The sequence below is a fragment of the Silene latifolia genome, chromosome 6, assembly GCF_048544455.1.
Source record: "Silene latifolia isolate original U9 population chromosome 6, ASM4854445v1, whole genome shotgun sequence".
NCBI lineage: Eukaryota > Viridiplantae > Streptophyta > Magnoliopsida > Caryophyllales > Caryophyllaceae > Silene > Silene latifolia.
Genome location: NC_133531.1, coordinates 85,617,655 through 85,642,304, shown reverse-complemented (window position 1 = coordinate 85,642,304; position 24,650 = coordinate 85,617,655). Strand labels below are relative to the sequence as shown.

Here is a 24,650-nt window from a genome sequence, read left to right as displayed (position 1 = left end):
ATTACGTGTTTATTACAAATTATCCAACTAATACTTAATATGAGATAAATACAACCCGCAATGGAAAAATAAACTAAGTGATAAAATCTTCTATGTGGTCTAGACTTCTAGGTAGATTAGCCAAGTCCTCACGCATCCCATAGCTCCCAAGTCGCTAATCTTTAGTACTCACAACTGCTCCCCTTATGGTTCATCACAGGCGTTCACGAATACACAGGGTCAACCACGAGGTTGAGTAGGGAAAACAATGAAACAATAAATATGATATGCATGCTCCTCCGTCACCTCCATCTCCATCTCAACTCATATCTCATATCTCATACCCCGACAACCCAACCATACCGATCCCCTAGACTATATATATCGACCGTAGCCGATCTCCATTTCCTTGTTGAGGAGGACACCAGGGCAAGTCCTCGCAGAACCCGCCCGGGCCTTAACACAACATCACATCGTATCCCAACATCGTCACCACCACATCCTCCTCCAACTCCAATGCATATGAAATGCTCAACAGTAATTAATGCAATGCAATATGTATATAAATCACTGAACTGATAAATCATAAAGTCATGACAGTTACCCGATGTTGTGATATCATACTCAATACGATAAATTCAGTCAATCACTTCCCGTATATAAATCATAACGTAAGTCGACAACCAGGAATCAAGTCAACACAACTCAACAACGACGATAATAAGACAAGTGTATTTTCCCTACCTCAAAGTGCCAGCAAATCCAATTAAGCAGTTAAGCAGTCCAGAAATAAAGCAATGAATTTGATTATCGATCCTTCACGAATCCGTCACCTAAAACAATTATAATACTTATTATTACTAACTACTAAATATAGAATTTCCCAAAATAGAAACTTTCCCGATATAGTAACTTTCCACTTTAACCAGTCCCGACTCAAAATCCATCTCTAATTATTTTACTCAACTCGGGAATTAAATTAATTAATTAAAAGTACGACCGATTAACGAATTATAATGATTAACTAATAAAACCCGCTTCAAAACAAATCGAATAACCCAACTCTTACACTCACACTTCACTCACGCCCACACCCTTAAACCGCCGCCTGAACCACCCCGACAACCACCAGCCGTGGTGCCCACATCGACCCCACCACCGACAACCAGCCCCACCCTGGTCGACTGCCACCGGCGAGTCGAACCAGGGCCGCAACAACCTCGCTCACCACCGTGCTTCACCACCCGCCCTATTTCCTCAACTCGCAACCACCGCAGGTATCACTCAACCCCTGCCAAATCACCACTGTTCTTCTCGCCGGCAACCCACGAACACCGACACCATAGCACCACCGTTTCGACCTCCCCCTAGTCCACGGTGGTGCCACCCAATACCCCCCTGTCTAAACTCCCTTGAAATCGCATCTGAACCCGTTTCCTACCCCCTTATCGACACCGCCTCTCTCTGCCCCTACAACCACCTACGACCACCCTAACCACCACCAAAATACTCTACCCTGACCACCTATTACCAATACCCTGCCAACAACCATTAACAAAGCCTCAACAAGGCGCGAACAACCCCCAAAAACCCGACTGAAATTCGAAAAACAGAGGAGAAATGTGGAGTGCATACCTTTCCGTCACCATAACAACCACCACGGTCGCCTATGGACGTCGACCAACACCCCTAGCTCTTCCCTGCTGCGCCATCAATACCCACGACCTCTCTCTCTCTCTCTCTCTAGGCGTGAATCTGGTGTTTTGATGTTGGTGAAGGAGGGAGGCGGCTGAGGGAAGAGGGAGGCGGGTTGGGTAGTGTTATTAGGTTTAGGTTTTAGGGTTAGGGTTAGGGTTAATGGGCTTAGGGTTTAATTGGGCTGAACAGTTATTGGGCCAGCTCAACTGGTCACATTTCGAATCCTATATAAACCCGTCTCAATTAACTTGTATCAATACTACGCGAGTTAAATAAAATAACTTAACATAATTATCGACTCAACAATTTACCCGACTTAATTAGTAATATAAAATGTATAATAATTATATATAATAATATCCATTTAATTTATTATATAAAAATACGGGGTATTACAGTCTTCCCCCCTTAAAATGAACTTCGTCCCGAAGTTCGCTCTCATACTCAAACAACAGAAGGGTATTATATATCGTACTTACGGACGTCACGCAATTCTAACTCGGTTAACACACACTTTTGACACACCAATTAACATAACAATTACGGAATGTTACAGCCATTGATTTCTTCTGACTTAAGCTATAACATACCTCCAAACCCCATACTGTGGATGGCATCAATTTGCTTTTCGGATGGGCCCAACTTGATGAAATTAGTGATCAAGGAAGGACTCATCCGAGTGAGGAGAGGCTTATACTTGTCAGAACGCTTTCTTCTTTTTGTAATTTACGTTGGCCCTTTGCTTGTTTCTGGAGCCTTCCTCTTGTTCTTGTTAGGAGGCAAATCTGGTGGGACTTCCTCGTGAACCTTGGGTTTAATACGCGGACTCCGTCGACGCGGTGAAATTTGTTCTGCCTCTGCTGCTGTAGTATTTGGTTTGGGAGGATTATCTGTCAAAGTGTAGATACCTCATTTCTACACCTTCCGCCAACCACCCAGTGATGATTGGGCCGCATGTTTGGTACGCGGAACGATTTATGACAGTCCGTAAGTTTATCGTCAAGTGATGGCTCAAATACTTTTGTCTACCCCTAAGTCGTCATGTACGTGCCAATACGGTCGTTTTGACAGTAATTAGAGTTCATTTGGAGTCCGGGTCAAAAACCGCTTCATTTTCTAAGAAACCGTTTAAAATGCCGAGTCGGAATGTCCTAGAATATTCCGGATATTTATTCCATAAATTAATTTTATATCTTTTGGTAAAATATATCCCATTAATCTTATTTTAATAAATAAGGAAGTAGAGATCCACCGCAATTCCCTAAAAGAAACGCGAAATTCTTTCTTCCGCAGGAGGAAACCTCTGGGGAAATGACGCAACATCTGCTGCGCCTCTTGGAAGGATCGCAGCAGCTGCTGCGCCCTTTCCCCAGCTCGTTTCTGCCTGTTTTCAAATTTTTTCGTGATTTGTTTCCAAAGTTTGAGTCATTCCATAACTCTTCATATTTTTTAGTATAAATAGGGACCTTCGTTCCACATATTTTTCACGCGAGTGTTCGCCCTTCTCTTCTCCCTTTGCATTCTAAGACCGTGCTCTAAGCTTTTGACGCCTACATGCTTGATCAATCGACCACGTAAGCTCAGATCATTCTGAGTTCCAGTCACATTGCATGACCGACCAATTTGACCACTACACATCAATCAATTTAATCTAAATCCTCTAACGAGGGCACCTTTCTACATACATTCGAGTCGAGCTATCACTAAAACGTTAACTTAGTTAATCTCGTTTCGTCAAACATGTAAGTCTGAGGGTGTAAATCCCATCTTTTTTATTGTATTTTTATTTTTATACCAATTATTTTAAGATTTACGTCAAAAGTATGTTTAAAACAGACATCTAAAACCCTTTTATCAAACCGTTTTACGGATCGGCAGAAACAGAATGACGTCGAGAAGAAATGCAACAACAATACAGGCGCCTCTTTCGAAGAGTCGCGAAGATCTGTTCGCGCCTCTTCCAGAGGCTGCCGCTGTTTCTGCTCTTCTTCTTCTTCCTCGATTTTTCTGTTGATTTCATTCCTTTTATTTTACTTTCTTATTTTCTTTTATTTCTTCATACATAATAATTATAATAAATTCTTAATAATCATCACGTTTTATTTGCGACTTAAATCCCTAATAATCAATATTTGCGGGTTTTCGTCATTAAATCAAACCCGGATTTTAGAGACTCGATTTGTTCATATCAAATTTCTGGAATTCGACCTTTGTACATGTTTTCATCGTTTATTTTCTGTTTATTAGTTCTTTCAAAATCGTTTCCTTCCTTCAAATTAAGCCTAATCCGTTTTAACCCGTTTTAATTCGTGTTTATTGCTTTTATGACGGTTCCATATATAATTAACATGCTAAATCACTTTCACTTGAGTCGAATATCGATAATTAATCATTAAACACACCAATGAATATTAACTACCCGCAGTTCTGACTTCACAGCCAGAACTCAACCCAGGAACAGACGCAGTGATAGCTGCGCCTCTTCCAAGGGACGCAACAATGCTGCGTCTGTTCCGGGATGAGTTCTGTCCCTGAATTTCCGTTCTTGCTTTGACTTAATCCTTTAATTACGTAATTAATTGACTATAAGTCGTAATATCACCCTTTATCTGTCCATATTTTCCAACCTTATTTGTTTTCCTTCTTTTTCCTCATATCGTCCGTCTTAAGTATATTTTTGACTTAAATCAATTAATTCGTTGTAATTCTTCGTAATTTTAATTATCGTTATTTATTTCTTTTATTTATTATGGATGTTTATTCGTTTTTCACATGTAATCAATTCTAAACTTTAATTAGACAGTGGAAAGGTATCAACAATAATGTACATCATCCTGGTGGCAGAGTATGGATTATATGGCTCCCTCAAGTTTTTAGTGTTCAGCTCCTTAATGACAGTGATCAGCACATCACTGTTGAAGTGTTTGATCTTACTTCAGGTGATAGTTTCTGGTACACTGTTGTATATGGGTCTAATTCTGATACTGAGAGACTCAATCTCTGGGTGAAGCTTAACCAGACTAAGGATCAGTGATAAACCTTGGTGCATTGGTGGGGATTTCAACTCAGTCTTGGATTACAATGAAAGGTTGGGTAGAGAAGTTACTTGGAATGAAATTAGAGATTTCAGGTAGTGTGTTGAGTATTGTGAGGTTACTGACATTGTAGCTCATGGTTCTTTCTTCACGTGGAACAATAAGCAGGACCCTTCTACTCGTGTTTTTTCAAGGATTGACAGGTGTTTAATTAATATTGAATGGATTCAGAGCTTCCCTGATAGCTCAGCTTTTTTCATGAATGAAGGAACCTTCGACCATTGTCCTTGCATTTGCTACAGAAGGAATGAGGCAACTACCAGAAAGAATTCATTTAAATACTTCAATATGTGAAGCTTAGATTCCAATTTCAAAGATGTGGTGGCTACTGAATGGAATAAGACTGTTTCTGGGGTCAAGATGTACCAAGTTGTTACTAAGCTTAAGAATTTGAAGAAACCTTTAAAGGAGCTTAATAAGAACAAATTTTCTGAGATTGAGAAGAGTGCTGAAGTTGTTAGAGTGTTATTGGATAATTTGCAAACTGCCATGCATCTACACCCTCAGGATCAGCAGTTGCTAGCTGATGAACAGGCAGCTGCAGTGGAGTTCAAAGTCTTAAATAAGGCTAGAACTAAATTCTTACAACACAAAGCTAAGGTGGAGTGGATTTTGGAAGGAGATGAGAATACAAGGTTTTATCACAGTAGGATCAAAGCCAGACAAATTCATAACAAGGTAACTCAAATTGTTGATAAGGAGGGGGTCACTCATCAGGATCCCATGGGCATTGAGAATGCTTTCCTTTCTTACTACATTGATTTGCTGGGATCAAGTAATCATACCATCCCTGTGCATAAACCTACTGTAAGAACGGGCAAGCTTATTTCTAAGCAACATGTCCAGCAGTTACTTAGACCTGTCTCTGATAGTGAAATCAGACAGTGTATATTTTCTATTCCAGCTGATAAAAGTCCTGGACCAGATGGATACACTAGTCAGTTTTACAAAGATTCCTGGGATATTATGGGTCAGGAGGTGTGTGCTGCAGTGAAGGACTTCTTTTAATCTGGTCAGCTGCTGAAACAACTCAACACAACCAACATTACCTTGATTCCTAAAGGGAGTAATCCAAAATCAGTCTTTGAATTTCGGCCCATTGCTTGTTGCAACACTTTGTACAAGTGTATTGCAAAACTTCTTTGTAACAGATTGGGAGATATACTTCCTGATATTGTTAGTATAAATCAAGGGGGGTTCATCAAAGGGAGAAACATTGTAGAGAATGTTCTCATATGCCAAGATATTGTAAGACTCTATAACAGGCAGTCTGCTTCTCCTAGATGCCTGGTTAAGATTGACCTTAAGAAAGCATATGACAGTGTGGAGTGGGGATTTTTGGAGCAGATGTTGGGAGCCTTAAAATTTCCTGATCAGTTCACCAATTTGATAATGAAGTGTGTTACTACTCCTTTATTCTCTTTATCTCTAAATGAAAGATCTTTTGGGTTCTTCAAAGGCAAGAGAGGACTTAGACAAGGGGATCCTTTGTCTCCTCTCCTGTTTACTCTTTGTATGGATTACTTGTCTCGAATTTTGGCAGTAGTGGGACAACAGGATGGCTTTAGATTCCATCCTCTCTGTGGTCATTTGAAACTTAATCATCTGTTGTTTGCAGACGACCTTCTCATGTTTTCCAAAGGTAATGCAGTGTCTATCATGTGGATACTTAGAGCCTTTGCCACATTCTCTGCTGCTTCTGGGCTTTGCCTTAACAAAGACAAGACTGAGATCTATTTCAATGGGGTGAGAGCTAACACTGTAAATGAGATTCTGCAAATTTCTGGGTTCAAGGAGGGGGCACTTCCTTTCAAATATTTAGGGGTACCTATCTCCTCTAAGAAATTATCTAAGAATGAAGGAAGGAAATTGACAGACAAGATTAGAACTAGAATAAGAGCTTGGGGGGCTAAACATCTTACATACGCTGGAAGATTAACTTTGGTCACTTCTGTTCTGCACACTCTGCATTCATATTGGGCTACTATATTCCTCATTCCCTCTGGCATCATGAATAACATTGATAGAATTTGTAGGAATTACCTCTGGAGTGGGAAAGACTCATATCTTCGTGCCCCTGCTGTAGGCTGGGATCAATGTTGTAAACCAAAAGCTGAAGGTGGGCTGGGCATTAAGAATTCCAAGATGTGGAACAAAGCTTTATTGGGTAAGTATGTTTGGTGGGTTGCTGATAAGAAGGATCATCTCTGGGTGCGGTGGATCAATCATGTGTATCTCAGAGGTGGTCATTGGACCAACTACTCCCCTCCCTCTGATTGTAATTGGTCTTTGAAAAAAATAGCTCACATTATGTCGCTGTTTAGGCAAGCTTATATTGATGATCAGTGGCTTGGTACCAATGCTGCATATTCTATTAAAGCTGGCTATGATTGTTTTAGGGATCCAGGGAACACTGTTGATTGGTGGAAACTTTGTTGGAATTCTCTGAATGTTCCCAAGTCTTCTTTTATTTACTGGGCGGTTATGCTAGGCAGATTGTTGACGAGAGATAGATTGGCAAAGATGGGTGGTCCTACTTCTATGGAGTGTTATCTTTGTCAGGGTGCTGATGAATCCCATGGACACCTGTTCTTTGAGTGTGCATTTAGCAGAAAATGCTCTGATTTGCTGCAGCAAAACCTTACTATCAGACTGAATCCTCGAGCTCTGGTTGAGTGGAACAAAAGAGGGAGAAGAATTAGTATTCTGAGAAGAAGGATGGTGTGTGCGTGTTATGTGATGTTGGTGTATTTGATATGGCAGGCTAGGAACAAAAGAGGGAGAAGAATTACTATTTTTTCTGTCATTCATCCTCAAGTTATTGTTCAGCAAGCTATTCAAGCAGTCTCTATCAGATTCTGGGCTCGACACAAAGCACCTATCAAAGAGGAGGACATTAGATGGCTCAATAGTTTGCGTGCTAGTTAATCTGCTCTTTTTAGTGGTATTGTTGTAGCTAAGTTGTGAGTGTTCTTTTTGTAGTCGTTTTGATCTTGTAAATCTCTACACGGATGATGTATTCTTTTGTTGATATTAATATACTTAACCTTTCCCAAAAAAAAAAAGTGTTAATTATTTGTTCACCGACATAGTTAATTCTCACATGTTAGGACCAAAACGTTGGATGTTGCATTGCATGCATATAATCGACAACATATCAAATACGAACGATTTCCCTAATCATTAGTAAGGCCGTTATCGAGGCGGGCGGGATTAGGTGTTCAGTAAAAGGACTTCCTAATACGTACCCTCACTCCTTACTCCAGATCTCTGTGAACATCCGTGTTCATTGGCATCCACGAGAGTCATTCTAGACATAGAATGATAAGGGTCACGAGTTCTTAGTGTTCATGTCACTACTTTGTGTCTTGACATGACACGAGGTATTCGAACGGTTCCAATTTCCCACAAAAATTGGTGGCGACTCCACAAATGCAAACGCTTGTCCCAAGTGCCCCCGTGGGCCCTGTGTCCATAGTTTGGCGACTCCGCTGGGGATCATACACTTACGTGTTAGCCAGGGTGAAACTTGAACAAGGTTAGGGAATAGTTTATATGAGACGGTTGTCGGTTTTCATTACTCGACCTTCTTAGGTCGTTTTATTCGGCCTTCTTAGGCCCAACCCAACTCATTCGACCAATCGTCCCGTCTGGATGGTCCAAATTCTTATCTGGGCCTAAGGATAGATAGCGATTGACGTCAACCATATCGTGATGCATACTCATGTTTGTATCAAGGGCTTTCACTACTCGAGGAACTGGACTAGGAACCGACCTTACTCATGTTTGGCACGGACCTCTCCACAGACCAGGGTTTGATTGCTTGGTATGGCAACCCACCTTTTAAGCCAAAACCCTTATAAATGCACTCATCATACCGTTATAATGCATGTATGAATGCTTGTATCATATACGTGATCACCATTTTGTAAACAAAACCATGACAAAATTTTGTAAAATAAAATCCTTTTCAAAATGTAAACATTTTAAAAGATGGCCTAAAATAGCGCAAAACGAGTCGAAACTCTGTCCAAATGTCGAGTCAAAATTCGGCCTCAAAACCCATTTCAAAACCTCACTTCGAGTGAACAGTCCTACAACTACACTGCAGTTGTTTGGGACAAATATTTCAGAACTTTGTCATTTTCAAAACCTCACTTAACACAGTGGCACAATCCCACTTCACAAGTTGAGTCTTTTTGAGTAAGTATACTAAAATGGTCGATCGTGTTTTGATTCATCGCCGATCTCTTATCCAGTTTCCAAGATGCCTGGAACTAGTCACGAAAGTGTCAATGGACAACCCCAAAATGGTAATGATCTAATCCTATCATCTGCGCTCGTCCGTCTCCAAACAAGCCAAGACCAAGCTTATGCTCGCCTCAATGCTATTGAAGGCCGAATTGTTGCTGTAGAAACTAGGCTTCCTCCTACAAAGAATGATATTCCTAACGCAAGCGTGCATAATAAACTTCTACCTTTTATTGGACAACAAGAAACCAACCCTCCACTAGGTCCCACTAAAGCTGAAAAGCGACTCCAATACTTGGAGGAGCAACTAATGTACCTTAAGGGAGATGACATCTAGAGGGAGAATAATCGCAAGTATGAGGCGGTAAATGCTCAACTGCCAACCAACTTCAACATGACTGACGTCCCAAAGTTCAAGGGGCATGAAAACCTGTTGAACCACATTCGCGCCTTCAAAGATTACATGTCTATCAAAGGCATCAAACCTGATATGTTCCTAAGGATATTTCCTTCATCTCTCGACACCATTCCTAAGCAATGGTTTTACTCTTTGGAGCACAAGAAAATTTCCACTTGGGATGATGCCGCAATTGAATTCACTAATCAATACGCGGATAATGCTGAGATCCAATCCAACATGCGCACTCTAGAGGTTCTTACCCAAAATGAAAAAGAAGGCTTCACCGACTTCCTAAGTAGGTGGAGGAAGACTAGCACACGACTTGTTGAACGTCCAGACGAAGCCACTCTTGTGGAAACGTTCGTGGATAACCTGAGACCTATTTATGCAAACCACTTGAGGTATCAAAACATAAAGTCTTTCAAAGATCTGACTCTGCTAGGGACAAAAATTGAAGATCACATCCATAAAGGACTCTTGTCCAAGACGGTAGGTCGTGGATATCAAGGTTCGACGAGTCGTTTTTATGGCTCTACTAGCAAGACTTATGAGGTTAACCTTGTCGAATCATCGAAGAAGAATAGCCCACAAAGGAAGTTCACAAACATTGGGGATTCATACTCTAACGCTCTGAAAAGGTTAATGAAAAAGGGTAAGCTCCAACTCATAGGACCTACACCTGACCCAGAAAAGAGGTCTAAGTTCTGGGATGAGAATGTATACTACGAATATTATAGAGGCAAGGGACACGATACAGAGAAATGTTTTAAACTGAAACATCTCCTTCAGGATATGATCGAAGATGGTCGTTTACCCATACCTCCTGGAGGTAAGCCTAACAATACTCAGAATCCTCTTGGAGTTCTGATGATCACAAATGAAGAATACACCTTGGATTGTTCACACCTCATTTCTCCAGCCAATGATGAGATTCGTGCACTAGAAGAGGAAGGGAGCTATTCCACCATTTCTCCTACCATTACCGATTTCATTGCATTGGCAAAAAGTGTGAGTAGGCAAGTCTCAGAGTTGGATGCTGTAGTTGCATCTCTATGCAACCCCGGCACCATACCTAGGGAAAACGTGTCACTAACCCCAAGTCTATCTCAAGAGTCTATGATGCAAGAAGTAATCACAGTAGTTGACAACCTAGTCGACCAAATAATCAATCTAGAAGCTGAGATCATCAGGTTGAGAGAGCTTAGTATCGTCAACGGAATATGGGCCGATGACGATGAAGATGAATACCTCACAGAACACTATCTAGTCAAAGCTAGTGAGGATATAGTCAAGGCTAGCGAAGATCAAGATATAGACCATCTTACTCGCTCAGGGCGTCCATATCAAAATGTCTCTCAGAACGGTCCCACGGATAATGGTCCAGTTACTAACACCAATGTCATCACACCAAATGATGGCGAAGATACATCTACTGACCACTTGCTAAAACAACTGCAGAAGACAAATGCTGACCTTTCAATCTGGCAACTAGTTGCGAGTTCATTTCCTCATCGCCAAGCTTTACTGCAAGCATTGGCTAAACTGAACGTGGCACACAACTCTACGCCTGACGACGTAGTCAACTTGGTCTTCCAAGATTCAGTTAAACTAAGTAACCCAGTTACTTTTTCAGATGAAGATTTGCCTCCCTTCGGCGCCAGTCATAACCTAGCTCTATACATTAAAGTCATATGCTTAAAGAAGAACGTACCAATGACTTTGGTGGATGATGCCTCTGCAGTCAACGTCATACCACTAAAGACAGCATACAAATTGGGCATGAAAGAATCAGATTGGACTCCTACCAACCAAGGTGTTCGAGCATACGATGGAACATGACGTAAAGTAGTAGAACTAATAACCCTCACTATAGCCACAGGGCAAATCGAGCGAAAGGTTAATTTTCAAATTGTGGATATTGAAGTGTCATTCAATATACTTCTGGGAAGGCCTTGGATTCACGCTTCCAAAGCGGTAACATCTACCTTGCACCAGAAGATTAAGATTCCTCTAGATGGCAAAGTAGTGACGATCACTTCGTCGCCTATCAAAGCAGTAATAGAGAAAATGTCAAGCAACCAAGTAGTCACAGATCCAGTATACGAGCTTGGGGGCTTTCAAAGTATAAACCTTGTAGAGAGTGAACTGGCACCTCTATACTTCAACCCATACTCCAATTTAGTGGTCAACCACATACTCAAGTCTCAGGGATACTTCCCGGGAATGCCATTGAATCCTGCCAAGAAAAATACCTTCGCACCTTACAAAGAAGTAAACTCTCAGAGGATACCATTAGGATTGGGATACAAACCCATGAAAGAAGAAGCTTTGGAGATGCTCACTCAGTTTCAAAACCGTAAGAACAAAGGAATCAAAATACGATCTTACCTCCCTACCCTAAATGGATACTTTGTTAGAGAAGGGAGTCAGGAGTACTTTCACGGGTTTCCCGAACCTTCGCACTATAAAGGAATGCAACTAGCTGGAATCGAGGTCTTCCACGATTGCTACTTCATCCCTCCAGAAACGGTTCCTACCGTCAAAACTCGTCAAACACCTTGTTTAGACGAACGGGCTATTAGCCCCCTGTTTGGGAAAGACCGATTCGTCAGGGCAGCACAGGATAAGATCATTACCATGATACTTCAAGATGACCATTTCAACCCCACAACATTGATCACCGAAATTAGTTCAAATCTGCAGAAAGGATGGAACAACCAAGGAAAGCTCTTCAAAGTCACCACTGGAGAAGGAGAGATGTTTAAAGGAGAACCTGAAGACAACGAATATGAGTCAGAGTCAGAGTCAGAGTCTGAGTCTAGAGAAGTCGCTAAAGAGTCTTCTTCTATCGTCACTCCCCATCCCCTTGTTTCTCCTAGCATAGAATCAAGTAGTAACAATAGCTTGGGAAATGTCCCAGCAACTGTCCCTTTACCACCACTGACTACTGAACAGATGGCTTCTTTGTTTCAACTCTTTTCAAAATTTAATATGAATAAATCAGATTCTGCTTACTCTTTGTGTTATTTTGAATGCAATTCTATTTACGATGATAATGAGGATGATCCTGACCCAGACTCGGTCGAACTACCTCCCTACATAGTTAAAGAAATATTACAAGAGGGGGAAGAGGCACCAGTTATAGAGAACGCTGAACCCATCAATGTAGGAACCGAACTAGAACCCCAAGAACTTAGGATAGGGACGACTTTAAACCCAACTGAAAGGGCCAGTTTCATCGACATCCTACACGAGTTCAAGGACGTTTTTGCTTGGTCTTAAAAGGATATGCCAGGAATCAACAGGGATATTGCAGAACACATAATTCCAATAAAGCCAGGTTTCAAACCCGTAAAACAGAAGCTTCGTCGAATGCGGAACAAATGGGCTCTAAAAATCAAAGAAGAAGTCGATAAACAATTCAAAGTCGGGTTCATCAAAGTTTCCGAGTATTCAGGCTGGGTGGCTAATATAGTCCCCGTACCCAAAAAGGATGGGCGAATCCGAGTTTGTGTTAATTTCAGAGACTTAAACAAAGCAAGTCCCAAAGACGACTTCTCTTTACCACACATCGATATATTGGTAGATAATACAACGGATCACGCGTTGTTATCCTTCATGGACGGGTATGAAGGGTATAATCAGATCAAAATGGCCATATAAGACATGCATAAGACAGCCTTCGTTACTCAATGGGGCACATATTGTTATACTGTTATGCCATTCGGGCTAATCAATGCTGGAGCTACGTATCAACGCACTACGACCACATTGTTACATGACATGACGCATAAAGAAGTAGAAGTGTACGTCAATGATATGATTGTCAAGTCCAAAGATAGGAAGGGGTATATTGATAACCTTCGCAAGTTCTTCATAAGACTGCGAAAGTACAACATGAGGCTCAATCCTCAGAATTGTGCATTCGGGGTAACGTCAGGCAAGCTTTAGGGATATGTCGTCAGTCAGAGGGGAATAGAAATTTATCCATCCAAGATCAAAGCTTTAATCGAAATGCCGCAGCCCCAGACAGAGAAGGAGGTTAGAGGATTTCTAGGAATTGTACAATACATAAGCCGATTCATATCGAAGCTTACCATGATCTGTGAACCTATTTACAAAAAGCTCAAGAAAACAAATCATACCATATGGGACGACGACTGTCAAAAGGCATTTGACAAGATCAAAGAGATACTAGCCAAATCACTAGTGCTAATGCCTCCCCAACGAGATCAACCTCATGGTTTATATCTCACAATAACTGAAACAACCAAGGGGGCTATGCTCGCACAAACTGTTGGGAAAGAAGAAAGAGCTATCTACTACCTTAGTAAGAAGTTCTTGGAATATGAGTGTAAGTACACACTGTTGGAGTAGTGTCCTCCACAATAAGTGCGTTTACATAATAAATCTCGTAAAAGGAATATCAGGGATTTATTTATTTGTTTGTCAGCTGGTCATCGTTAATCGGTAATGATTGGCTGACTAGAGTTTGACATTACTGTCGTGTGACGGCGGTGATCAGCTGATCCCTTTAGGTCACACCTATAGGATGACGCCCAAATAGAATAAATTAATTATTTGTATGAGATACAAGATAATTAATTCCTTGTATTATTTGACTTTTAGTTAGTCACATAAATGTATTATTTGATGACGGGTTACGAACTCGGGACAATGAGATTTATTATTTAATCATGTGATATTTAAATAATAAATGATTAGAATTTATTAATTAATTGTTAATTAATTAATTTTATACGATATGTGTATATGTTTTGAGGTGGAATTAATTAGCTATTAAAATTTACAAGAGGTTGTAAAATTAGCTAAATGGGTTAATATTGACACATTGTATGTTGATAAAATAGTCTTATGATTACTTAATGGTTAAGTAGTCATTGGTAGTTAATTTATATTATTTAAGGGTTAAATAATTAAATTAATATTTAATTATGTAAGATAATTAAATATAAGACTTATAAGCATTTGTGGGGCAAATGTCGAAAATCGAATTGGACTCAAAATTGTCCACTTGGACCGATTTTATGAGTACACTACAAGTGTTCATTTTAGTGGATTTTCCACTTAAGCTTGTCTCCATAATTGGCTATATATACCCTTATATTCACCTAATTCACTAGTGTAAAATTTGAAGAAAATATTGGTCTTGTTACTCTCTTTGGCCGGTTTCATCATATGGTCTAGAGACCAAATATTTTTCTTATTTTGTTCATAATTTTTATCTTAAAACACATATAAACTAACTAATAATATTATCAAAGTAATAATATTTATTAGTACATCAAATATATTACAAACAAGGATTACTACTAATTTTACCTAGTTAGTATTTTAGTAGTATTTTGGGTTGATTCTTGGGTGCCACCTTAGGAGATTACCTATTTTGGTAATTGGTGTTGTTGGAGGATCATCCTTGTTGGATTAGCTCAAGAACAACATCAAGGAACGAGTCCTTGAGTTGTGCCCATATTTGCCTTATAGCAATGTAAGGATCTTTTTTCTTAAGATGGTTTAATACCATCTTTTATACATTTCTTTTGCATGCATGTAGATTTAGACCATTGTTAATTAATTTGTAATTTTAATATCATAATATGAGTATTAATATGGTCTAAATAACTAACAAGTGGTATCAGAGCATTGTTAAATACATGCATGTTGTCTTAAGACGATTTTAGTAATTTATGAGATAAATTAATAAAATTGATATTATGTTACTAAAATTCGTTTTATCACATAATATAGTCTTGCATGTATATAATATGGTCTTAGGATATTATGGGACGAAAATTTGATTTTTGTTAAATTTTTCCACTTTTTATAACTTAAATTGGCATAAAATTGAGTAAAAATGCATTAAAATTAATTAAGAGTTAATTAAATTGTGTTGCATGTTAATTTTATGCATGTTTATTTAGAAATAACCACATGCATGTTCTATTTATGAGATAAGTAGATACTATAAATTAATGTGATTAATTTAGGTTGTTTATTAATTTTTATTTGATAAAAATGGGTAAATAATGGTTATTTTGTAAATAAATATTGATTTAATTTTAGGGCTCGAAATTTCTGAATTTTTAGCTCCTGGAAAATGTTCTAAAATGTATAAAATTTTATTTTAAGTCATTTCAATTTTTTATGGTTTGATTTGGAATTAAATCGTAAAAATTGTCGCTTTACCGATTAAATTGTGAAATCGTTTTAAATAAATCTTAAAATCATAAATTTTCACTTGCATGGCATTTATGGTGTAAGACCAGAATGTTCATATTTTTGAAATTTATCTTCCATAAAATTTTATATTAAATGGAATTTTATATGATAATTGTGAATTATTATATCATTTTTTGTCACAATTGTGTTTTAATTCCCATATAAATTCAAGATAATTGTTGAGAATGATTATTTTGATAATAGACCAGATTAGTATGATGAGTAAGTCTTAAAATTGTTTTAAGAATTGATTATGAATTTTTATCGGTAAAAATTCCGTCAAAGCAAGCTCAAATGATCATTGTTGGTAGGTAAGACGATTTGGCATGTCATATTTACATAATGCATTTAATTATTCATTTAGATGAATGGTTTTTAGAATTATAATTATGTAATTTTTCCTAATATGGCCATAGGTAGAAGTTGGTATTTCCCGAAATGTAAGGGAATATCGACTTGTTTTGTAATTAATTGCGATTTCGCCTAATTTGTAATTAATTAATAGTTTTATTTTAATTTTATTACAAATTGTATAATAGGGTATTGTTATGTAATTTAATTATTAGTAATTAGATGAAGCATCTAAAGACGGAGTTTTCATGAAGACGGTGTTTTCGGAAAGGCGTTCCGAAATCCTAAAGAAGGAGGCCTATTTATGAAGACTCAAGGGACCAAGGAGTTGGTTTCCGAAGTGTAATAATTTTAGTTAATTAGATTAACTAGGTGGCCATATTAGGACTTGTTTGTTTTAATTCTTTTATGCATTCATGCCAAATCGTCACTACATGTTTTATTTCTTTTGTTATCGATTTAATTGTCAAGCATTCACCAATTTAGTTCACTTAAAAGTGATAGACAATTAATTTGATAAGATCTCTCACATTTGTTTAAAATTGAGATTAAGCCTTACCAAATAATAGCACCTATGAATCCCTTCTTCATTAGAGGTAGGTTCGGATCACCGAGGTACACTCTTTTTACGTTGGGTAAGTAGGGTAATAAAAGTTATTACGAGTGAAAATTGGTTGGACTCAACGGGATAAATATGGGTTGAATCAGTCCACCGTGCCCATGTTTATTCTGGGGCTAAAAGATAGATTTTAAGAAAATCCGTCAACCAAGAGTTCTATTAGTAGAATCAGTCAAAATGTTGACTCACCAAATTTATATAAATATGGGTTGAATCGGTCCACCGTGCCCGTGTTTATATAAAATTGGATCTTGGAATCATTTATATAATTCAGTGGGAGATCATTATATAAATGGGAACTTGTTAAATAGTTTCACAAGTTAAATATTTCTAGACGATAAATGTTAATCTTTCCTTTATTTCCTTTGTAGTAATCATGATGACTTCTACTAGTGAAACCGCCACAATAGCTAGAGATTCATGGCTACGTTCTTTTATGGACAAATATGTTTTAAAAGCCGACGGTAGTAATTTTAAAGATTGGGAAGAACAACTTCGATTAGCTGCCGCAGGTGATGGCAAATTACGTTACCTTGTCGATCCCTCTCCCCCTTCGCCTAGTACTAGAGCCACTGCCGATGTAAGGGAGGCTTTTTCAAATTATCAAAAGGAATCCGCTGCAATAAAAAATGTTTTGATTTTTTCAATGGATCCTGCTTTACAAAGGCAATGTGTCAAGTTTCGTGATGCACATGAAGTATTTTCGAGGCTTTCAACTATGTTTTCTCAAGCCCCGAGAATAATTCAGTATGACACCGCAGTTCGTTTCTTTGAGGCTAACCTCAAAGATGGTCAACCTGTAAGTTCACACGTACTTAAAATGATTGAGTATGTGGAGACTTTAGAGGGGTTGGGATGCAAGATCCCCGACGAACTTGTGGTGGACCGAGTGCTCCACTCTCTCTCACACGTCAAGGGATTTACCCAATTTAGGGTAAATTACAATATGACGAACATGAAAAAGAGTTTACATGAGCTCCATTCTCTGCTTGTGCAAGCAGAGAAGGACATGGGATTGAGTGGGAGTACAAGGAAAGATGTGCTTGCGATTAACGTGAAGGGGAAGAAGCGATTTAAGAGGAACGCAGTAAGAAGCCCTTTCGGTGGAGGGCAAAGGTAAAGCAATTGCGAATTGCTCTACCAAGCCAAAATCCATAAAGGGTAATCCTCTTAAAGATACTTGTAATTATTGTAATAACAAGGGACATTGGAGACGTAATTGCACAAAGTACCTGGATGACATAAAAGCTGGCATTGTGAAGCCGACATGTAATTTCTTAACTGAATCTTTTATGATAGACATAAATTATGCTTCAAATACAACTTGGGTATTAGATACTGGTTGTGGTTCTCACTTGTGCAATCATTTGCAGGGCCTAAAAAGCATAAGAAAGCTAAACAAGGGTGATGTCGATCTCCGAATGGGAAACGGGTCTAAAGTAGCTGCCGTCTCAGTAGGAACTTATGTACTTAGTTTAGCTTCGGGGTTGGAGTTACATCTAAATAATTGTTATTTTGTACCAACGCTATCTAGAAATATAATATCTGTATCTGTGTTAGACACGGAAGGGTTTTCCTTTGTAATTAAAGACAAGTGTTGTACTTTTTCCCTTAATGGGATTGTATATAGCCAAGCTATTTCGATCAATGGAATTTATATTCTAGATACTTGCAACGATGTTTATCATTTAGATAATAAAAGACTCAAAACAGGTGATCCTGATCTATCTTATTTATGGCATTGTCGATTAGGACACATCAACGAGAAGCGCATTAAAAGACTAGTGTCGACTGGTGTAATTAAACCTTTTGATTCGAATCATTTGGTACATGTGAATCTTGTCTTCTTGGAAAGATGACTCGTTCACCTTTTCTAGGAAAAGGATCTCGAGCTAGTGAGTTATTGGGTTTAATACACACCGATGTGTGTGGCCCAATGACAGTCACTGCTAGAGGTAATTATGACTATTTCATTACTTTTACCGATGACATGAGTAGATATGGGTATATCTACTTAATGAGGTATAAAAGTGAAGCTTTTGATAAGTTCAAAGAGTTTCAGAATGAAGTAGAAAACCAATTAAATAAGAAGATTAAAGCATTACGATCAGATCGTGGTGGGGAATATTTAAGCAATGACTTTAAAGATCACCTTATAAACTGTGGTATTGTATCTCAGTTAACTCCTCCCGGCACACCACAATTAAATGGTGTGGCTGAAAGGAGGAATCGAACTTTATTAGATATGGTTCGATCGATGATGAGTCAAACAGATTACCTAAGTCATTCGGGGTTTTGCCATTTTATCTGCATTGTACAATCACTTAATAAAAGTCCCACTAAAGCTACTGACAAAACTCCATATGAGATATGGAAAGGGAAAGTCCCGAATCTGCGATACATGAAAGTATGGGGTTGTGATGCTTATGTTAAGACCAAGTCTGACAATAAGCTTGCACCTCATTCTGAAAAGTATATTTTTGTAGGCTACCCTAAGGAAACTTGTGGATATTACTTCTACAATAGTAACGAGAACAAAGTGTTTGTGGCTCGTGAAGCTGTCTTTCTAGAAAAAGAGTTTATTTCTAGAAGACAGAGTGGGAGAAAATTTGAACTTGACGAAGTTCAAGAGCCACAAACTGATATGACAATACAGGAAGATGTTCCTTCTACGTCTGAATCGGTTATTGTTCCTTCTGAACCTAGGAGGTCAGAAAGGGTTAGTCGCCAGCCTGATAGATACCTTGGTATTATCGAGGAAGATGGTGACTATGAGGTTTTACTTTTAGAAAGTGATGAACCCAAGACCTATAAAGCGGCTATTATGAGTTCTGACTCTAAGCTATGGCTCGAAGCCATGCAATCCGAAATGGATTCCATGTACGATAATCAGGTATGGGACCTGGTTGACTTACCTAAAGATGTTCGATCTCTTCAGTGTAAGTGGATATTCAAGATTAAAATCGGCATGGATGGACATAAAGATGTCTACAAAGCTAGATTGGTTGCAAAAGGTTTCACTCAGGTTCATGGTTTACACTATGATGAAACTTTTGCACCAGTTGCTATGCTTAGATCTGTTCGGATAATGTTAGCGATTGCATTTCATGATTATGAGATATGGCAAATGGATGTCAAAACCGCTTTCCTGAACGGGTTTCTGGAAGAGGAAGTGTTCATGACACAACCTGAGGGTTTTGTGGATCCTAAAAATCCTAACAAAGTATGCAAACTTAAGAGATCCATTTATGGTCTTAAGCAAGCGTCAAGGAGTTGGAATCATCGTTTTGATCATGTTATTAAACAGAATGGTTTTTCTCGAAGTGTTGAGGAACCATGTTTATGCATGAAGTTTAGTGGGAGTAAAGTTGTTTTCTTACTTCTTTATGTGGACGACATATTACTCATTGGGAATGATGTTGATATGCTTGCTTCTGTTAAGAAGTGGTTGGGAAATCACTTCCAAATGAAAGATTTGGGAGAAGCTCAGCGCATCTTGGGTATCCGGATCTACAGAGATAGACCCAAAAGGATATTAGCATTGAGTCAAGAAGCATATATCGATAAGATTCTTGACCGATTCAATATGAAAAACTCCAAGAGAGGTTTTCTACCTATGGGCAGTGGGATCACTTTGAGTAAGTCATAGTGTCCTACTAAGCCTAATGATATTGAACGCATGAAATCGATTCCCTATGCTTCCGCTGTTGGATCGATCATGTATGCTATGATGTGTTCTCGTCCTGACGTCTCGTATGCTTTGAGTATGACGAGTCGTTTTCAGAAAACTCCAGGTGAGAGTCACTGGATAGCCGTCAAGAATATTCTGAAGTACTTGAGAAGGACTAAAGAATCATTCTTAGTGTTTGGAGGAGAATCTGAATTACGTATAAGAGGTTATACGGATGCCAGTTTCCAAACCGATAGGGATGATTTGAAATCCCAGGCTGGTTTTGTCTTTTTGTTGAACGGAGGGGCGGTTTGTTGGAGAAGTTTCAAAGAGTCTGTGACTGCTGATTCTACAACGGAAGCTGAGTACATTGCAGCCTCTGAAGCTGCAAAAGAAGTTGTTTGGATTAGGCAATTTTTAGAGGGACTGAAAGTAGTTCCGACTTTTTGCATTATTAGAAACTAAGCTTAAACCTAGTACTTTGTTGAATAAGGCAACTACAATTTTTGATGGCTGGAGTATTTCTACCAACTGTAGTTGGCATAAAGGGGGAAGGATTTGGTTGCTCTGGAATCCTACTTGCTTTGATGTGCAATTTCTGAACTATGGCTCTCGGTATATCCATATGTTGGTTCAATCTAAAGTGGATAACAAGAAATTTCTACTGACTGTGATTTATGCTTTTAATGACCTGATGGAGAGAACTATTCTGTGGAAGTTTCTGAAAGATACAGCTTCTACTTGCAGTTTGCCTTGGTTGTGGGTAGGAGATTTTAATACTGTGTTATCTCCAATTGAAAGATTGGGGGGTAATACTACAGATGCAGAAATGGAACACTTCCAGGAATGTGTATCTTTATGTGAAATGGAGGATATTAAAGCTACTGGGGCTTTGTTTACTTGGTCTAACAAGCAAGCTCCTTCTGACAGAGTTTATAGTAGGCTAGATAGGGCAATGGGAAACCCTGAATGGATGAGTCATTATGGAGAGTACATGGCACATTTCCATCCTGAGGGTATGTTTGATCACTGCCCTTGCACCATTGTGGATAGGAAAGTTGAATTCAATGGAAAGAAATCCTTCAAATACTTTAATATGTGGGGATCTCTCGAGTATTTCAAAGGCTACTTGTGGAAGGTGTTTGGAAGCAGTCCTACAAAGGGACTAAAATGTTTAATGTGGTGAAGAAATTGAAAGCTCTTAAACCTGTTCTCAAGAGTTTGAATAAAAATTGTTTCTCTCGATATTGAAAACAAGACTAAATTGCTTGGTAATTGCATCGCAACAAATTCAAAAGAAGTTGGTTGATTCTCCTGGGATTTGGATCCGATTCAACAGAGTATGACCTGCTAATGAACTCAAGGAACTTATTTTGGCCAGGGATAGTTTCCTCTCTCATAAAGCAAAAATTCAAAGGGTCCATTTCAGGGGACCTCAACACTTCCTATTTTCATCAAGTTATCAAGAAGAGAGTGATGTTGAATAAGGTTATGCAGATTGAAGACATGAATGGTAATGTTTGTACCACTGGTGATACTATACAACAAGCTTTTCTAGATTATTATCGAACCTCGCTAGGCTCTCACACTGATACTTTGGCTGTCCAAAGAAGATGTAGTCACCAGGGGACCTTGTCAGATGCAAAGAAAGACACTGGACCATTTTAGACACTCCCATCACCGATGAGGAAGTCAAGCAGAGTATCTTCAAGATACCTAAGGACAAATCACCAGGTCCAGATGGTTATACTAGCCAGTTTTATAGAGATGCATGGAGTATTGTGGGTGATGATGTGTGTGGTGTCATTAGAAATTTTTTGATACTGGCAAGTTATTAACTCAGATCAATGCTACAACAATAACACTCATTCCTAAACTGGACAGACCTACCAGTGTGAAGCATTTTCGTCCAATCTCCTGTTGTAATGTTCTTTACAAAGCTATCTCAAAAATTATGTGCAATAGGTTGGCTGCCATACTCCCTGACATCATTAGTAAGAACCAAGGGGCTTTTGTTAAGGGTAGAAGTATTTTGGAGAATATACTGATTTGCCAAGATCTAGTAAGGCTCTACAATAGAAGTATGGTGTCCCCTAGATGCTTATTCAAACTAGACTTGCAAAAGGCTTATGACTCAATTGAGTGGCAGTTTGTGGCACAAATGATGGATGCATTGAATTTTCCTAGTAAGTTTAAGAATTGGGTGATGTGTTGCATTTCTTCTCCTACCTATTCTTTAAGTTTGAATGGTGCACAATTTGGCTATTTTGAGGGAAAGAGGGGGCTTAGGCAGGGTGACCCTATCTCTCCCCTTATCTTCTGTGTTTGTATGGAATACTTATCAAGGGTTCTGGATTATGCTACTAATAGATGGTACTTTAGATACCATCCTCTTTGTAAAAGCCTGAAACTGACTCACCTACTTTTTGCTGATGACCTTCTAATGTTTTGTAAAGGGGATGTGCAGTCTATTATGTTACTTCTAAGGGCTTTATCTACCTTCTCTGCCTCATCGGACGAGGGTTAATGCTTCAAAATCTGAAGTTGTGTTCAATGGTGTAGCAGACTTCTCTCAAGTTGGATATTATTCAAGTCTCAGGATTTCAGGAAGGCTCCTTGCCTTTCAAATACCTGGGTATTCCAGTGCAGGCAGTGAGGTTAAAAAGGAGTGACTGCAAGGTTTTGATTGAGAAAATTGTTTGCAGAATTAGGGGGCTTGGTGCTAGGAAATTAAGCTATGCAGGAAGACTTATTCTTATTAATTCTGTGCTTAACACTTTGCATAATTACTGGGCCTCAATATTTCTGATTCCTAAAGGAGTTATAAGTAGGATTGAAATGATTTGTAGGAATTTTTTATGGACTGGAGATGCTGAATATCATAGGGTTCCTCTTGTAGCATGGCAGAAAGTTTGCTGCAGCAAGAAGGAAGGTGGCTTAGGTGTGAAAGATGCTAGGGTGTGGAATATTGCAACAGTGGGTAAGCTTGTCAATTGGATTTATACTAAAGCTGATCGTCTATGGGTTCTTTGGGTTGACCATGTGTATATGAAAGGGACAGATTGGAACAGTTATCAACCTCCTCCAGATTCAAACTGGAACTGGAGGAATATTTGTAAGGTTAGGACAATGTTGGCTACTGGTTTTCAAGGCAATCAGTGGTTAGCTAGTTCAAGTGGTTATACTGTCACTGCTGGTTACCAGTGGATGCAGGGAACACACCCCCCTGTCCACTGGTATAAGGATGTTTGGGATGGCTGGGCTATTCCTAAGCATTCTCTCATAGGCTGGTTGATCAAGCATGAAGCATTGAACACAAGAGTTAAGCTGTTCTCACTTGGCCTGTGTAATACTAACAGGTGTGTTCTCTGTGAAAAAGATGAAGAAAGGCATAGCCATCTCTTTGGGAGCTGTGATTATAGCTCTAAGGTTGCTGCTGTGTTAGGGGACTGGCTGCATATTAATTTGAGCACTGTTACTGGTATTTCAAAGACACAGAAGAAGGTTTATAGAGTGATTAGACTGGCCTGCTGGTATGCAGTCTGGATGGAGAGGAACAGTTGTCGTGTTGATCTCAAGCTGAGGAGACCTGATATAGTTGCAGCTGAGATTAAAGCTACTGTGAAGGCAAGATTGATACAGGTAGTTACTAGGCCTGTGTTAGTAGGGGATAAGGAATGGCTTGAAAGCTTAGGGCTTATTATTTGATGTTTTGTAAAAGCCTAATTGTATTATTAACAGTGGACTACATGTAATTTCTGTTTATTGATTAATCAAAAGCTCACATTTCACCAAAAAAAAAGAAAGTAGTTCCGACCGCCGAGGATCCTATCACTTTATATTGTGATAACAGTGGGGCTATTTTTCAAGCAAAAGAGCCCAAGTCTAGTAACAAGTCTAGACATGTACTTAGGAAATTTCATGTAATTAGAGATTTAATAGAAAGGAAAGAAATTACAGTTTGTAAGGTTGGGACAGCTGACAACATCGCTGATCCTTTAACCAAGCCATTGTCTCAAGCTAAACATGATAGTCATGTAGTTTCGATGGGGTTGAGACGAATGCCGAATCATTGTAAATTATATGATATGTAATAATCAAAATATTGTATTTATTATTTCATATATGATAGTTGCATTTATCGTTATATTCAGTTTTATGTCTGAATTTATATACTTTGTTTTCTCCAAATAGGTTGTAATGACAATGTCGAACCCTATTAAGTGAACTGGATTAACATTATATTTTTGTCCCTAGTTACTTAATGAGGTGACGTCTCGGAGTGACTAGATTGTAAGGCGATAGATGACAGGTTCGACTGTCATATGGTCATAGTGATGACTGGTC

General features: G+C 38.8%; 1 protein-coding gene across 1 annotated transcript; it reads left to right on the top strand.

Moving 5' to 3' along the window:
* The first annotated feature begins 20,928 nt into the window (after positions 1–20,928).
* LOC141588319 (uncharacterized) lies at positions 20,929–24,011 on the top strand. Its single transcript, XM_074409766.1, has 3 exons — positions 20,929–21,441; positions 22,147–22,764; positions 22,866–24,011. The coding sequence occupies exons 1-3, from the start codon at positions 20,929–20,931 to the stop codon at positions 24,009–24,011; spliced, it is 2,277 nt and encodes a 758-aa protein (XP_074265867.1).
* Positions 24,012–24,650: the final 639 nt, after the last annotated feature.

What these genes read in the sequence shown, in the direction of transcription:
- LOC141588319 (XM_074409766.1), top strand. Translation starts at nt 20,929, where the DNA reads ATGTTGGTTCAATCTAAAGTGGATAACAAGAAATTTCTACTGACTGTG. An exon ending in TCAAAGGCTACTTGTGGAAG is followed by an intron (nt 21,442 to 22,146) that starts GTGTTTGGAAGC and finishes TTATTAACTCAG; the next exon opens with ATCAATGCTACAACAATAAC. An exon ending in TAATGTTTTGTAAAGGGGAT is followed by an intron (nt 22,765 to 22,865) that starts GTGCAGTCTATT and finishes TCAATGGTGTAG; the next exon opens with CAGACTTCTCTCAAGTTGGA.